The sequence below is a fragment of the Hyperoodon ampullatus genome, assembly GCF_949752795.1.
Source record: "Hyperoodon ampullatus genome assembly, chromosome: 9".
Lineage (NCBI taxonomy): Eukaryota > Metazoa > Chordata > Mammalia > Artiodactyla > Ziphiidae > Hyperoodon > Hyperoodon ampullatus.
This window is the reverse complement of record NC_136922.1, coordinates 67,721,593-67,738,959: the sequence shown is the minus strand read 5'-3', so window position 1 is coordinate 67,738,959 and position 17,367 is coordinate 67,721,593. Positions and strand designations below refer to the sequence as shown.

At 44.8% G+C, this 17,367-nt stretch overlaps 1 protein-coding gene across 1 annotated transcript in view; it reads left to right on the top strand.

Moving 5' to 3' along the window:
* The window catches only part of AOAH (acyloxyacyl hydrolase), a gene marked incomplete at both ends in the record, with an annotated part of 177,061 nt that extends 163,047 nt beyond the window's left edge, over window positions 1–14,014 (top strand). Inside the window, 2 exons of the mRNA XM_079711786.1 lie at window positions 2,591–2,667; window positions 13,886–14,014. Of these exons, the coding sequence (XP_079567912.1) occupies window positions 2,591–2,667; window positions 13,886–14,014 (206 nt within the window). The remainder of the gene's footprint in view (window positions 1–2,590; window positions 2,668–13,885) is intronic.
* Window positions 14,015–17,367: the final 3,353 nt, after the last annotated feature.

The window sequence follows — 17,367 nt, the reverse complement described above, 5'->3', positions numbered from 1 at the left end:
TGGTCTTTTTAATGTGGAGCTCTTAACAAGCATTCCTCTCCAGGAACACGATCTTGGCTTAAACTGTGTTTCATTCATAAGCTCAAATTTGCTTTCCACTGTCGACTTTCCAGATCTCCAGATCACTGTAATTCCTTTCTGAACATTCTCTTGGCCAGTGAAGGCACAAGTTTAGGTTCAATTTGTCACGCAACTTTCTCTGCCAATGTGAAGAGTCAAAAAGTGTTATGAGGAACTTCCTACCCCTGCTGGGTCAGAGGCTGTGTGAGTGGTCCAGGTCAGGCCCATGGCTTGCTGTCTATCTCTTTAATACAACCCTTTCTCAGGTCTTGACTGGGCTTGGTTCCCATTGTCTAACAGGCCTGGGAGTTAACATCTGATTGAGATTTTCTTTCATTCTTTCTTTTCTTTCTCTTTTTAACATTTGTATAGCATAAGGTGAAACCAAACTGAAAATAAGGGAGAAGCAGGAGAAAGGATTGAAAAGTTCACTGAGGATTTGCGTGAAGGAAAGGAGTGCAAATAGAATGGAAGCGAGGTCACCTCTGAAGTCACAGAGGAGCCTAGGAGGCTGACATCTTGCCTGGGCTGGACCTTTCTGCATCAGTGTTGATTTCTGTATTAGAAAACCTGTGGGGCTGCAAAGTAGAGATGAGACAAATAGTATAAAAGAACAAAAAGCACTGAGGGGGCTCAGTGGGGGTGACATTGACTTTGTATTTGAAGAAACCCTTCCAATGCCTGGTGCTCCATTAAGGGTAATTGATTGGATGTTCAGATTGGAAATGGCTCAGAGGGAGAATCAGCATAAAGTTAGAAAGTAGAACAGCAGAACCCAAAAAACAAGTAGGAAAGTGACCCATTCTCTCCCGACCAAGGGGGAGAAAGAACAGTCTGAACCAAGCATGGGGAATGCATGACAGGTGAGCCAGGATGAGCAGAGCTGGGCTGGAGCAGTATGGCACACCCAGAAAGACAGGAGGGACCCACAGGTGCTTCAAAGTGTCAGATCCAGAGGGGAAGGTGAAGCACCCAGAATTGAACCTGAAGCAGAAAATCTGGTTCTGAGGTCATGCCTAAAAAACAGAACAGCCAGGTAAACTGAAGCTAGAGCCAGGCAAGCTTCCCCAAGGCTCTGTCTTTTACGGGGTACCTAGGACCAATGGCAGGAAACTGTGAGGTCTGCAAGCTGGTTCAGCAGAACAAATAAGCCTTCATAAGGGTTAGTGTGGTTTCAGTATCATTGTAATTCTGAGCTTCCTGTCAGAAGAGCAGATACATAACATTCCTTCAGAGAGATACACCGTTTACCAGCATGAAGCAATCTCTCCCTTGTGACCACATGTGGAGGACACAGTGGACAATAGCCTTGATTTGAGTTTCACAAGAAATGCAAAGGCCACTTTCCATTAGCTGCTTCCTCTAGCAACCTCCATAAAGTATAAGAGAGTGGCTCAGTGGTGGCCATTCTGGCAGGGAAAAAGCCAACAGGAACTGGTGATCCAGTATAGGACTCCAAACCACCAGCAGGAATTGTTTCCTGTGCTCTGAGAAGGACAGCAGTATTTGCAGCCCCTCTGGGGACAAGGATTGGGTAGCAAGTGTGGACGGCCTGGCGTGATATTAGGACTAATTACAAAAGCAGCATAGTATTGATTCAGCCCTGGGAAAGTCCAGCTTCTCTCATCCAGTTAAAGCCCCTAATAGCATTTCCATTCCTTCCCTTGGGGCAAAAGAGAGATAAAGAGAGCAAGAGGGAACAGATCCCTGCCCTTGAGTTTTTGTGAAGTGAAGAGGAAAGAACTAGAGGAATCTCAGCTGTGCCGGTTCCCCTCTCTGGACACCAGGGACATGAGGACATGGGCTACACTGGGAATGGTAGGTTTCACATTTTTCTCTCTGGAGGCTCTCTAGGGATTTGAAGTTTCCTTGAGGAGTTCTTATTGACTGTATGATATTATAATGTAGAGTTCATTATGCCTTTGCCTTGGAGCAACTGACATTCCTGGTCTCACCCCTGTTGAAGGACAGTTTTATTGCTGTTCATCATTTTGGGGCTCATAACGTTTTCTCTGTAGCCATACTCACTCTAAATGTGATGTCCAGATCATTTTAGGTAATTATATTTCTGACGAACTGTGTGAGTTTTAATGATGATTGCTTGACATGTGCAGGCAGTGTGTGGAAATGGCAGCCAATGAAAGGAGATGTTAACAAAATGCTTAATATTTTCCTCCTGCTCCTGAAATTCTGTCCTCCTGGCCACTGAGAAACGAGATGGACTTAAATCGATGCTGAATATTTTCGAGCTCACCTTTCCCCACCACCCTCCTTACTCTACAAACCACATTCATCCAACACTCTCACACATTTGTCTTCCTGAGTTAGAGAAAAAATAATGACACAATGGAAAGATATTTCTGTTCAGAAAGCCCCCAGCAGAGGCAGACATGTCTGGGTAAGCATGGGCCCAGGAGGAGCCTCCTTCACAGCCCTTGCTCTTGGGTGTTGACTGTTGCTCAGGAAAGCATGTCTCTAACCCTCTGTGTGTGTGTGTGTGTGTGTGTGTGTGTGTGTGCACGCCCCGCAGTCACGGAGGAGTGGCAGAGGAGCGGAGGGCAGCCCTGGCAGCTCATTGAACCCGTGGATGGATTCCACCCTAGCGAGGTAAGTGCAGTCACACGATGGCTACTGAGGGCAGTCTGTTACGTTATCTTTGTAATATAATTATGCACCCATGCATTCGTTTTTATCCTATTTTATTCCAGAAAGAATTTGAGGTGATGTGCACACATGTGTAAGATAGAAGATAAATAAATAAAATTGATAAAATATAAATAAAATAATAAAGTGAAAATCAGAGTAAAAAGAAAATAGGGTAGAAATGATACCTGAATTCCTGACTTAATGTCTACAATTCACAATGTGTCCCAGGAAGTCCTAAGAAACTGCCTGCAAGGGCCCACGAAATCAGCTCCACGCTTCCTACGTGGCTGATGCAAAGAAGGGCATAAGTCATAGCCTTAAGAAGATAAAAAATAAATTAAGTACTCAAAAAAAAATCAGAAGGACTCCTGGAAGTGAGCCCTCTGAGAAATTCCTTCTATGGATCCTTCTAGAAAAAAAGAACCATACGAGAGGAGAACAGTGTCCTTAGCAATATCCTGCAGTAAGAGCCGTTTCTCATTTAGGATTCTGAGGAACAATCTGGAAAGTAGTTCTACTCTGGCCTCTTCACAGAGCAAGGGAGCTAGACGGTGGGATTCTGTCCCCTCCCCCTCCCCTGTCCATTGTCCTGGCTGCAGCCAGGGAAGTTCCACTTTTATCTGTTCTACGTACTGGACTTGCTCATGGTATTTCTTTGTATAAAAAATAGAAGTGGGGGAGTAGCTCTGCTGCTTCTAACATTTTGAAAGCCAGTCCCCTGCAAGAGGGATGGGCCATTTCCCCACAAGCAATCCTCTGTGGTTATTGTCTTTCTGATGTGGCCTTTGTAGCATTGACAAGGGTCCAAATGCGAGAAGCACTCCTTGTAGCCTTGATCTCCATGGTCAGCCAGGCCACAGGGAGGGCTGATCATCCCCTAAGAAACATGAAGGGAACCATAGTCCTCCCTCCCCCTGAGCTCTAGGTGCCATGAGTACCCATGGGCAGGGCTAAGAACTGTCTCAAAAGAAAAGGAAGAGGGACTTCCCTGGTGGTGCAGAGGTTAAGAATCTGCCTGCCAATGCAGGGGACACGGGTTCGAGCCCTGGTCCAGGAAGATCCCACATGTCGCGGAGCAACTAAGCCCGTGAGCCACAACTACTGAGCCTGCACTCTAGAGCCCACGAGCCACAACTACTGAGCCCACATGCCAGAGCTACTGAAGCCCAAGAGCCTAGAGCCCATGCTCCGCAACAAGAGAAGCCACCACAATGAAGAGTAGCCCCCACTAGCCACAACTAGAGAAAGCCCGCATGCAGCAACGAAGACCCAATGCAGCCAAAAATAAAAATTAATTAATTAATTAATTAAAAAGAAAAGGAAGAGTGCCACTCCAAGATCAGATGGATGGACAGTAGAGTCTCACAGATGCTGGGTAAATTTTAAAGTGAGTATTAAATGCGCATCTTACTGTGTTAAGTAACAACAACCCAAACAATCTAAGTAATGCACCTCAGAATATCTGTTTCCTGTGTATCACTTGGATGGGTTGATCCAAGAGAATTATTGGCTAGAAGCTGGTTAAATATTAGAGTTTGCCCCCCCACCAAAAAAAAATGATGTCTTTGGTTTTAGAATAGTTAATGTGGAGACCTGCTTTCTGGCAATAATTAGGTAGTAGTTCTTGTCATTCTTTGTACATTACATAATTTTACCCTTCTGATTCTGTAGAGAATGGGGACGAGAGGAGACGGTCAGAGAGGGAGCAATGAGGAACAAACTAAAAAGAAGAGAGTCAAAGACAGCTTTGTTGTATCCCTTGGGACATATTTGTCTGATCTATCAAAAGACTATTCTGTCCCTGACTCTTAAAATAGTATTAGGGTTCAAGGTCTGTCAAATTGGGGCTCTTTCTTGCACTCAAACAGCTTCGCCGTTAACTAATTGTTGAGAACAGAGTCAAAAGCTGAAAATCGGTGTGCCATAATCTTATGTTATTCTTGAGAGATTTGTTCACATGCTGAGAGTGGGTGATAGAGTGGGCAACAGTGGTGGAGCCACATCTAAAGTGGGTGACAATGGATAGATATGCCTAAAGCCTGCCTAGTTATCATGTATGTTGAGCTGAGCAGTCTAGATAGCAAATTGCCATCCTAGAATGTCTATTGAGTGCCTACGCGGTATCAAACACAGTGAGAAGGGTGAACAGGAAACCACCCCTGCTGGTTAAGGAGATTATAGGGTAGAGTGGGAGAATGACAAATAAATAGATAATTAAATGTAAAAAGTAGTCAATGCCTCCAAACTGTGCAAGCACAGATGCTATGGGAGCATTATGGGGGACGGAATGGGAGACAGAGGTGCAAGAAAAGATTTTCAGAGGAGGGAACTCAGAACGAAGACCATGAACTAGTCAAGTGAAAGGAAGAGGGAAGGGGCTGCAGAAAGTGTTGAGTTGAGGAAAGTGCAGGGCCAAGGACCTGAATACAAAAGGAAGCATGGCACATTGGAGGTAATAAAAGTGCTTCTGTGTGGCTGGGACATAGAACACGAGAGTGGAGTGGAGAGAGAAGGAGCAAGAGAGAGATTCAGGGACAGGTCACATAAGGTCTGAATAGGGTTTGACCTTTTCAACTGTGGAGAACAGAGAGCCGTTGAAGGTTTTTCAGCAAGAGGGAAAAATACCTAGACTTGTTCTCTACAAAGATACCTGTGGTAGCAGCATGAAGAATGGTTTGGTCTAGCAGGGGTGTGGACACTCCTGTGCACAAGAGGGTGATGGCCTGAACAGAGCTAGTGAGGAGAAAGAGAAGGGCCTGTATTGGAGAGATTCGGATAGTTGAATCAACAGAACATGGTCATTTATTGGATGTCAAGGTGAAAGAGAAAGAGATGCTAAGCATTATACTTCTTTAGTGACATGGGAAACGGGATAGATGATTTCTTTGCCTGCTGAGGTCAAGAACACCTTTAGGGGGATAGGGTGGTTTGAGGATGAGTTTGGTACATGTTGGATTTAAAGAGCCTCTAGGACGTCCATATGGGGATGTCCCTGCAGCAGATAATATACGAGCTTAGAGCTCAGGAAGGGATCTGAGCTGGAGATACAGATGTGAGCACCATCAGGACAGGGTTGTGACTTGAAGCCTTGAAGAGGGGCCGCTGGATGCCCCTGCATACTCGCCTCCCGATGGTGTGCCCTACAGCAGAAGCAGTGTGAAGGGATCCTTCTAGACCATGGGGCAGCTATGGGAGTCCACATTTTTTCCATCTTGAAAGAGTCAGATGGGCAAGGCTGAGTCTCAGGACCTCATCCTTATGGCACAGACATAATACCAACCAAAAGAGTAGACTCGGACCTTTTTCAAGTGTCCCCTCACCAATCCTGTACATCTGAGCAAAAACAGTTGATACTGGCCCCTCACCACCAGTGGGTGAGCAGGCTTTATTTTATTGGCCTATTTCTTCCTAAAACCCTGCTAGAGAAGCAGGGGGGAGTGTGTAACCACTATTGATTCAACTGCTCCAGTTTTCTTAGGCAGACAAGTTTAAGTATAAATATGGGCTATGTTGAACAGTTCAAATTTATGATTGATAGATATTAATTTTTGAGCCAGATTATATTCACCACCTAAATTCTTTACTTATATTTTAATGGAAAATAAATAAGCATATAAAAATTATTGTATTTCAATAGACTGACAACCGCTTTACATTTTCATCTCATTTCCAAAGTGTAGAACCAGAATTTTAAGAAATATATATAAGGCTAGACTTGCTGATTGATTGGATTTGGTGGGTGGGAGTGAGACGACTCACAGGATTCAACAACTGGATGAAGGGAGGTGAAAATATAAAGTGAAGGAACTCAGAAGAAGGAGCAGATTTGAACATTCTGAATTTGGGGTTCCTGCACAGTATCCAGCCATTAGATTGTATTTATGGGTTCTGATCTCAGGAGACACAGGTTTGGGAATCACCAGCTTCTAGCTGAGAGCAGGAGACACTGGCAGGGATGAAATTGACCCAAGGGATCAAATTATGAAGAAAAATAAAGATCAAAGAGAATTAAGAGGGCTTCCCTGGTGGCGCAGTGGTAGCGAGTCCGCCTGCCGATGCAGGGGACATGGGTTCGTGCCCCGGTCCGGGAAGATCCCACATGCCGCGGAGCTGCTGGGCCCGTGAGCCATGGCCGCTGAGCCTGCACGTCCGGAGCCTGTGCTCCGCAACGGGAGAGACCACAACAGTGAGAGGCCCGCGTACCGCAAAAAAAAAAAAAAAAAAAGAGAATTAAGACTGAGAAGGTATTTTAGTTATCTATTGTTGCATACCAAATGACTTAAAAACCACACACATTCCTTTTTAACTTTTTATTTTATATTGGAGTATAGCCGATTAACAATGTTGTGATAGTTTCAGATGCACAGCAAAGGGACCCAGCCATACATACACATGTATCCTTTCTCCCCCAGACTCCCCTCCCATCCAGGCTGCCGCATAACATTGAGCAGAGTTCCCTGTGCTATACAGTAGGTCCTTGTTGGTTATCCTTTTTAAATATAGCAGTGTGTACATGTCAATCCCTAACTCCGTAACTATCCCTTCCCTCCACCCTTCCCACCCCCCGCCCCAGTAACCATAGCTTCGTTCTCTAAGTCTGTGAGTCTGTTTCTGTTTTGTAAACATGTTCATTTGTATCATTTCTTTTTAGATTCCACATATAAGCAATATCATACGATATTTCTCTTCTCTGTCTGACTGACTTCGCTCAGTATGACAATCTCTAGGTCCACCCATGTTGCTGCAAATGGCATTATTTCATTCTTTTTAATGACTGAGTAGTATTCCATTGTATATGTGCCACATCTTCTTTATCCATTCCCCTGTCGATGGACTTTTAGGCTGCTTCCATATTTTGGCTATTGTAAACTGTACTGCAGTGAACATTGGGGTGCACGTATCCTTTTAGACCATGTTTCTCTCCAGATATATGCCCAGGAGTGGCATTGCAGGGTCATATGGTAGCTCTATCTTTAGTTTGTTATGGAACCTCCATACTGTTCTCCATAATGGCTGTACCAATTTACATTCCCACCAACAGTGTAAGAGACACATTTCTTGTTTTTTTGTTTTATTTGTGGTACACAGGTCTCTCACTGTTGTGGCCTCTCCCGCTGTGGAGCACAGGCTCCAGACGTGCAGGCTCAGCAGCCATGGCTCACGGGCCCAGCCGCTCCGCGGCATGTGGAATCTTCCCGGTCCGGGGCACGAACTCATGTCCCCTGCATCGGCAGGCAGACTCCCAATCACTGCGCCACCAGGGAAGCCCCGGAGACACATTTCTTGTCTCACAGTTTCTGTGGCCAGGAATCCAGGCACAGATAGGCTGGGTATCCTGCTCCACTGACTCTCCCAAGTTTCCATCAAGATGCCTGCCAGGGCTGGGTCTCATCAGAAGGCTTGACTTGGAAGCTCAAATTTGTTGGCAGAATGTAGTTCCTCGAGACCTGTTGAACTGAGGGTCTCAGTTCCTAATCGGTTGTTGCTCAGAGGCCACCTGAGCCACCTGCTTCATCAATGAGTGCAAAATGGCAACAGAGAGAGTCTGCCAGTTATGTCAGTCACTACTGTACGTAACCTAATCACAGAGTAACATTCCATCACCTTTGCCATATTTTAGAAGTTAAAAGCAAGTTACAAGTCCTACCACACTCAAAGGAGAGGGATTACGCAGCTGTGACTACCACAAAGTGGGAACCATTGCCCATCTCAGCAGGACCCACTGGAAAGAAGTCCTAGGACATCACTAGATGCCTCCAGAGAGAGCAGGTGTATCCGAGAGTTGGGAATAGCAGTCAAACTGCTGACAAAATGCAAAGAAAGTTTTTCTTAGAAAAGAAATGTCATTGCAAAGACCCGAGACCCAGATTTGTGGCCTGTTGAAGCTGTAGCAATTCTACCTGTTCAAACACCCACTTTTTAAAATCTTTGCAAAGTTAAGTATCTGAAAAGGCACGTAAAAGATCTCTAGGCCTAAAATCAGACAATAGTAAACAGAAAACGTTGAAAGAGCCACGAACATACAAGTCTGCTTTCCTTGGCTATGCTGAGACCACCTAGCTAAACATTCCTGACACCTCCTGCCGTAGAAGCTTTGCCCAATAAAACTCTGCAAAACAGCCTCCTCTCCTCTCCCCTCCTCATGGAAGTAGCAACTGAAACCAATCCTCTTAAAACTTCCTACAGGCAGTGAATTTTCCATGACATCAATCCCCTCTTCTTTCTTGAGCCCTGATCCTTATACACTGCTGGTGGCAGACATCAGATATATAACCAGTGGATTGGCTTTAAATAAGTTAACAGTCTCTAGGTCTTTATTTGTCTCAACATGTAAGCCCCTGGGACCCTAGGTCCTTGACAGACTGGTGGAGCCCCTCAAAAAAGGCAGTTAAGCTGGCAGTGGGGAGAGAGAGGAGGGAGGGCCTCCTGGGCCAGGGAACCCTCAAATAACAGACACTTAGGCTGGCCCTCCCATGCATCAGGGACCATGTTTGTTTAGTTTGCTTTATACACCAACTGGCAGCAGTGGTTTTGGTGGTGGCACCCTGAACCAGCACAGACAGGCTCGAGCTGGAAACGTAACATTTTTCCTTAAATGTTTTTAAATACGTCTTATACCACTGTCATGTTGTAAGTTTACAAATTTAAAATTAATTGGGACCAAAAGTAACCAGGTCCAATAGACTGTGTTTCTGGACAGATTAAGAAGGCAGAGAAGTAAAACTGTGCCTTCCCTGTGGTGAGGGCTTCTCTGCAGGTGTTTAAAAGCAATCATACAAGACAGCCTGGAATTGTTCTCCCTTCAAGAAAAATAAATTCGCAGTAGATTTTTTACTTTGGTCTGGTAGAACCCCAGAGTTAAATTTAGCAAGAGTTCAACTTAAAAGGTATCAGTCATGGGCTTCCCTGGTGGCGCAGTGGTTGGGAGTCCGCCTGCCGATGCAGGGGACACGGGTTCGTGCCCTGGTCTGGGAAGATCCCACATGCCGTGGAGCGGCTGGGCCCGTGAGCCATGGCCGCTGAGCCTGCGCGTCCAGAGCCCGTGCTCCACAACAGGAGAGGCCACAACACTGAGAGGCCCGCATATAGCAAAAAAAAAAAAAAAAAAAAAAAAAAAGGTATCAGTCATGATAAGTTGTTGGTGAAATCTATATACTCTTGCTCTGAATTGCATTTATTCTTTAAAAATATTACAAAAATGTAGTTACTGTTCAGGGTTTATTTTTATGATTGTCTTACTAAAGAGTTCCATTTTTGTAGCAAAATAATACAGTTAGCTTACAAAGTGGGAATGTGGAGGAATCACAGATGATGTCCAGCTATGACCACTGCTGGGCTTCTATCATGTCTGGATATGTGAGCAGATCATGAGCATGTGGGCTGGATCTGACATGGTATATTTTCTTGGAGGACCCGGTACTCTCTTGGTTTAGAACTCATCATAAATACAAACATGATTAGGCAAAGAAGCGTGGCGCAATTTTAAATTGTCATTAGAAGGGAGAGAAATTCTAGAAGCCATATGGTGGCTGTCACCAAGGGCTGAATCAAGAAATGGCACCAGGTCCCTACCCTCCAACTCCCCTCTCCATGGACTCATGCCTGAATCCTAGGGAGATCAGGGGCTGCAAGTAAAAACTGAAAAAGCTGCTTCACCAAAAACTTATATAAGACAATGGGGTGTTAAGTTGCCCTACTTTGTCACCCCTTCTATGAGAGTTTCAAAGAGAAAACTTCACAGTGGACCAATGACCATCACATGGTTCTGCCACCATGAGGGCTTCTGAGTAGTAGCAGTAGACACATGGGTGGGTGGCAATGCCCCACAGAAGCACTGGAGCTGCAGGGATGCCTGCAGAACAGCACCAGTGCCCATCAGATGTGGACTTACCCAGAGGAAGGGCCACACCTGCTAGAACTGAGTGGCACCTAGACAAAAGCAGCACCGCCAATGTGGCCACCATTTGGACTCTGCAGCTGGGGCCCTTCAAGAGCACAGGCAGCTGAATGAACTGCAAAGGAAGAGACAAGGAAGGGCCTAACCCTGTTAACCAGAATATTCCACTTAACCAGAACTCCACATTCCCTAGCGTTCTGCTGGACCAGTTTTCTTTCCGTGTGCATGTCTAGTAGGGTTAGTAAATGAGGCAGCCTGTGAACCCCTCCTGGGCTGCAGATGTTGGGCACACTGGCAACAGGAAACTGTCTCCACCCCTGTCCTGAGGACAAATGTTAGGGAGATGTGTGTGAAAAAAATGCATCAGTGAAATAAATTAGCTTGCATGTATCTGATGGAATATCATGCCGCACATAAAAACGATACAGATCTACTTTTAGTGGCACAGAAATATGTTTGTAATATAGAGCAGATTAGAGGTTGTTGGGATGATTACTCAACTGAATGCATTTGTCAACACTCATGGAACTGTTTACCAAAAAGAGTTCATTTTACTGTGTGTAAATTATACCTCCAAAAGAGCAGATTATAAAATATTTACAGAGGGATCAAATGTATGTGTGTGTGCATGTGTGTGTGCCTCAGAAAGGCTCAATGTTAACAGTGACTATCTCTATTATAATTAAGATAAATTTTTTTGTTTTTCTTTTTGCTTAATTGTCCTTTAATTTTTTCCCAAATGAATAGATATTGCTTTAATACTTTTAATTGTGAAAAAGGAAGCACAAAAGATATTTGTGTTCAAGGAACACCTCGCTTGGAGTAATGAGGATGACTGGGCCTTGCCCTGTGCAGAGCATCATGGGAGTTACAAGAGGAGGTTGGTTATAAGAAGCCCACAATAGGTGCTCAGTAAATGTTTCTCAGATGAATGAACAATTATAGTAGGTCATTTTATCACAAGTATCTAGTTTAGTATTAACAATACCATTCTCATTTTAGACCCAAAATATTGGCAATGCACACATGAATATTTTAGTCTCCATTAGAGTGACAGCCAACTAATTGCTTTCAAACCAAATAGTTTTATTTTAACTTTTATTTTAACTTTCCTCTGCTTATCCTCACCCTCATCTCCTCCTTTATTAATTCACATTGGAAAATAAATGACTACAAATGTATTGGTACCACATAATTGTTAGGAAGACTGCTTAGGTATATCAAAGTGAAAGGCAAAAAACAAAAAAGAAGAACCAGTAATTTTCCACAGACTTGGAAGCAGCCTACTTTGTTGAGAAGTAGCAAGAAAAACAGCCCAAAACCAGTCCTCTGTTTTTGAAGACATGACTGCTTATAGTGTGAGAGATGATCAGGCCCTTCCTGGAAACCTGCTGGCTTGACAATCAGCCTCTTTAGGTCTGAGAGGTGTGTGTGGTATGTGGTATGTGGTACGTGTTGTGTGTGTTGGTGGCAAGTGGGGTGTGTATGTGTGTTAGACACCACATGGATATGATCAAGATTACATTGTTGGATAGATGGAATTTGGGGTCCACCTCAGAAGGCTCAGGAACATATTAAAATACTGGGGATATTTAATGTATCGACTCAACCAGTTCTATTTTTTTCTAATAACTGCTAAAATCTTACACACAATTTAGACCCAGAAAAGTCTTTAGATCATTTACTCATTTTGCAAATGAGAGAATTTCAGCCCAGAGAAGAAGCTTGAAGAGGGCTGCCCAGCATCACACAGGGAGCTGGCTGCACTGCTTGCTGGAATGATGAAGAGCATGTGCCCTTTGAAGACAATGTCCATGTGCTTCTGTATAAAGTCAGGTACATCCATGAGCATCTGCCCTGAACAGTGTGTTCCCCTCTGAGGCCTTCAGCAGTCACGTTTCTCTTATCATTCAGCATTAACCCCCCCACACCCCCCTCCCATGGAGATGTAGCCATCTGGGGCCTGAAGGCCTGTCCAGGGCCCATTTGCTAAATGAGGGCATTATCTGCAGAGAAAGACTCCTCATCAAAGGCATGTTAATGACAAGCCAGAGGACCGAACAACCAAGAATGGATCCTGCTGACATTGTGAATAAAGGGACATACAACAATGCAACCAGAGAGCGGGCATCAGGCCAAGAGAGAGAGGGACAAGCCTATTGTGAATTAAGCCTGTACATTCCACACCCTGGCATTCCAACCACTCTCTCCGTGCCCACAGCCTCCTTCAGGAGCCCAGCCCTGCCAGGGGACCGGTTCAGCTTCATCTCCCAGGCACCCGTAGTCCCCCTCCATGACTTTCTCTTCCACGTCTCTAAGCTTTTGCATGTGCTGTGTCCTCTACCACGTACACTGCTTTCCTCATGATCCATCTGGTGAATTCCTCCTTGAAAATTCAGCTCAGCCATCACACTCTTAAGAGAGGACCTATCCTTTCTTCGCATCCAGCAGAATTGCCACCTCTTCTCCTTCCAGCCATGTGCATCCCTCACAGCCCTCCCTGTGGGTTTGGTGGTGTCATTCTGCATGTCTGGGTCCCTCACTAGACTGGGAGTTCCTTCAAGGAAGGATTCATCCTGTTCACCTCCAAAACCCAAGCCTTAAGCCTGCAGTAAGTGTTAGCTATCCACAGGTACATGAATAAATGCCTTTCTGAGAAAGTGTATTTGCTGTCTATTACTAAATAACAAATTACCACAAATGTAGCAGCTTAATACAATACACACTTGTTGTCTCACAGTTTCCGTGGGTCAGGAGTGCTGGCATAGTTTAATTGGGTTCTCTACTTAGAGTCTCAGAGGCTAAAATCTACATTCTCACCAGGAGACTCAACTGGGGAAGATTTGATTTCAGACTCACTTGAGTTGTTAGCAGAATTTATCTCCTTGTGGTTGTAGGACTGAAGACCCAACTTCTTACTAGATGTCAGCTGGAGGCCACCCTCTGTTCCCTGCCATGTGGACTTTCCAACATGGCTTCTTACATCATCAGCCCATCAGCGAGTCTCCAGAGCAAGTCTGCCAGCAAAGCAGAGCCTTAGATAATGTAACATAATCACCAAAGGGACATTCTTTCACCTTTACCATGTTCTATTGCATAAAACCAAGTGATAGGTTCCATCCACATCAAGGGAAGGGGATCATACAAAGACCCAAAGGTAGGAATCCTGGGGAACCATCATAGAGTCTGTCCACCACACAAGGAATAGAGTAAATCTTGCTGGTAACTTCTTTACTTTGTTATAATTTCCCTTTTACTCCTCCTTTGGGTTCTCTCTTGCAGGTGGCTTTACAGCTGTTGGCAGATCGCCTCTGGAAGAAGGTGGAGCTCCAGTGGCCCCAGGTCCTGGGAAAGGAGAATCCATTCAACCCCCAGATTGAGCAGGTGTTTGGAGACCAAGGGGGGCACTAAGTCCTCAGGGACACCTGCTCCTGGGGAGCTCAGGAAGGCAGAAACTTGGGTAAACTCATTCAAGAAATGGTTATGGGGGTGGCTGTGTTACAAACTCACAGGCCCCTCTTCAACAGCATCTTTGCAAAATGCTTTTCTCCCATTTAAGAGCCTAGTGTCACTCTCTTCACTTCCCCTTTCCCACTTTTGGGGATGGCTTCCCAAATAAACCACCAGCACCCAAATCTTTGTCTCAATAAAGACAAAATTATAATGACAGTGTGTGTATAATTATGTATGCTTTATTATTTTATTATTTTTAAATTCATTTGTTTATTCCTGATAGGGAGATATTAATACTTCTATTTTGGCTAGGCACCAGCGTGAACCAAATCTCCCACTCATCGTATCAATGATTGGAAGACCTTACCACAGACTAGCTTCTGGCTCTGTGCATTTCACACCGTGTTTCTCCTCCACGATCCACACACTTCCTGTGCCGGGAGCTATAGGACACTCTCTCATACTGTGATCTGACCACTAGCCCTGAACCTTTGTCACGGTGCTGGTGGACAACAGGGGCATACCTGGAAGCCCTTTCCTGCATGAGGATGGCTAGCGGTACCCTAACTGTGCACAGAAATGACAGCTAACCACATAAATAGTCCAACCTAAATCCAGCCTAAACAGATCTCCATTTCAACTTCCTCAAAATTCCCATGGCTTTTCCAGAGCCACTGGATATAAGGGAAATTGTGACAGAGAGGAAGCAATAGTGTTTAAAATATCTTACTTTTGCAAATTTTACAAAGCATAGGACCATGTGAACTCATTGTTGGGGCCCTTTACAGGGCTTTGGAAGGAACCCTAAAATTTAATCTTTCTTAGACTTATGGTAAATCCACCTCTACTCACAAGATGAACTGGCCAGATTTGTGTGAGCTTCAGTTTGGGGGGCCAACACACTTAAAATATTGTGAACCCATTAATTTCTGTCACCTGGGCAGAATCCTTGGCTCAGCATGACCAGCACATGTCCCCAGGAGGCAGATCAGCAGAGGACCAACAAGCCCCCAGGAGGCTGCTTATTTCAAGCAGGAAATACAAACTCGGAGTATAGATTGAAGGTGTGAGGTGTGGAGGTGTGGGGCTGTGGACACCTGGTATATCCATCCCCTCCTGGTTTTGGTGTTCCAACATCCCATCTTATTTCTAAGGACTAAAATACCAATACTTGTTGTAGTGTTGTTTTGTTATTGTTTTTTTAATCTGAAATCTTAATCATTCAGTCTCAAAATATACCCAGAGAACAGTGCACTAAAATTTCGTATTCCTTTAGAAAATTCTATTCAATCCCCCTGTTTAAAACGCCTCCAAGTTATTGCTATTCTAATTTTTATTTCCAAGTACTAGTGAAGTCAATAATCTTGTATTGCTTTTGCTGTTGTTGGGGGGATGGAGAATTCATTTTAGGCCCTGATCTTTTTCCAGAAGGCCCTGAAGGAATAGAATTATTTTAAAAGTTGGGGGAAACTAGAGGGAGTGTATAGGGAGATTTGGAAGGTACAGGGAGGGGGTTCCCAGGTTGGATCCTCCTGAGCCCGACCACCTCCCGTCTCCCACCCTAGATGTCATTTCTGTCCCTGCCACTTTTTCCTGTTTAAATTCTCTTAAGACTGAACCCCCCACCTTGGGGATAATTTAACCAGTTCCATATTCCTCATTCTCCACCTGAACAGGTTCAGATGGGAGGATGGAGGTACCTGGGTTCTGAGCCCTGACCTCATTCCTGGGGCAAAGCACCAAGAAATCAAAGGGTGGGAGAAGATGGTGCTCCCATCTCAATTTTTTTATAAAACACTAATGCTGCATGAAATACTAGGTATCACCATTGTCTCCACAAGAACTGGAGTCCCAGGCCAGGCCCACTTCCCTGGATTGGGAGCGCATGGGTGAGGCCTGTCCACTTCTGCCTCCATTTTCTATACTCCCATCCAGACATGTTCTTTCTTTGAGATTCAACCATGTCTTTCTCTCTGGCTTGGGGATATTCTGTCCCTGTAAGGTGTTGTATATACTTCTGATAGCTTCTGAGCGTCCAGAATTTATGGTAGAGCCATGGGGGACAGTTTCTATTCTGTATTTCTGCACTGGTGCCCCTTGAGCTACTATCTTCAGCCTCTAGTTTTTCAGAATCATAGTGTATGAGTGCTGTCCTTTGGCAGGTACCTGAAGGGCTTTCTTGGGGTGGCTTGCACCCCTCTCCATCCCCTTCCCCAGTTCCTGGACTGGCCTCCTGGAGAGAAGAGCCAGAACCTGAACAGAAACTCCAGGAGATGAGAACCAGGCCAGTCAGGTTCACTCCTGTATCAATAGCCCTACAACAATGCCTGGCCCATGAGAGGTGCTCAATAAGTAGTACTGATTGAATGAATGAATGAATATTAGAGTTGCTCTCCAGGGCACACTTCCTTATATCTTGCTATTTAGGGGAAAAAAAGAAGCCTCTTTTTGACACATTTGAATTAGCCCTGTTGAATCATACTCCTTGTGGTGTGAAGGGTAAGAAAGAAAAGCAATCAACACAGGGGATGCTTTCCTTTCTGGACACCCTTGGTCAGAAGACATGACTTTCATCTAAACGCCCCAATAAAATATTGTCATTTGTTTCTCCTATTTTCAGATTAAAGACCTCTCTTACCCTTTGCTATTGGAATGGGACTCCTCATTTTCCACATGAATAATTATCAAGAACTTCTATCATAGAGCCTTTTGGGTTCAGGACCTGGTGGAAAAAAAATTCAGACCCCCCAGCAAGAGCAAATCAGCTAAAAAATCTGAGACTTTTATTGACCCACAACATAGCAGGGACTGGAGCCCCCAGGAATTTTCACCAGCTACCCCACTCTACCCTCTCCTGAGTTAGTCCCACTAAAGAAGGGATTCTGAACTGCAGTCTATGGGAACCACCCTCTCCCAGAATTAAGAGTGCCTATGAACTTGAAGGAAAAATTGTCTTTACTACCCTCTAAGTAAAATTCACCATTTCCTTTAATTATGAGCGTAGGCAACAAAACACTGTTTTTTTTTTGTTTTTTTGTTTTTTTTTTTGGCGTTACGCGGGCCCCTCACTGCTGTGGCCTCTCCCGTTGCGGAGCACAGGCTCCGGACGCGCAGGCTCAGCGGCCATGGCTCACGGGCCCAGACGCTCCGCGGCATGTGGGATCTTCCCAGACCAGGGCAGGAACCCGTGTCCCCTGCATCGGCAGGCGGACTCTCAACCACTGCGCCACCAGGGAAGCCCAACACTGTATTTTTTTTACAAAATACTGTATGCTTGCAACTGTATTCATAGCTGTCTGTCACAAACATTT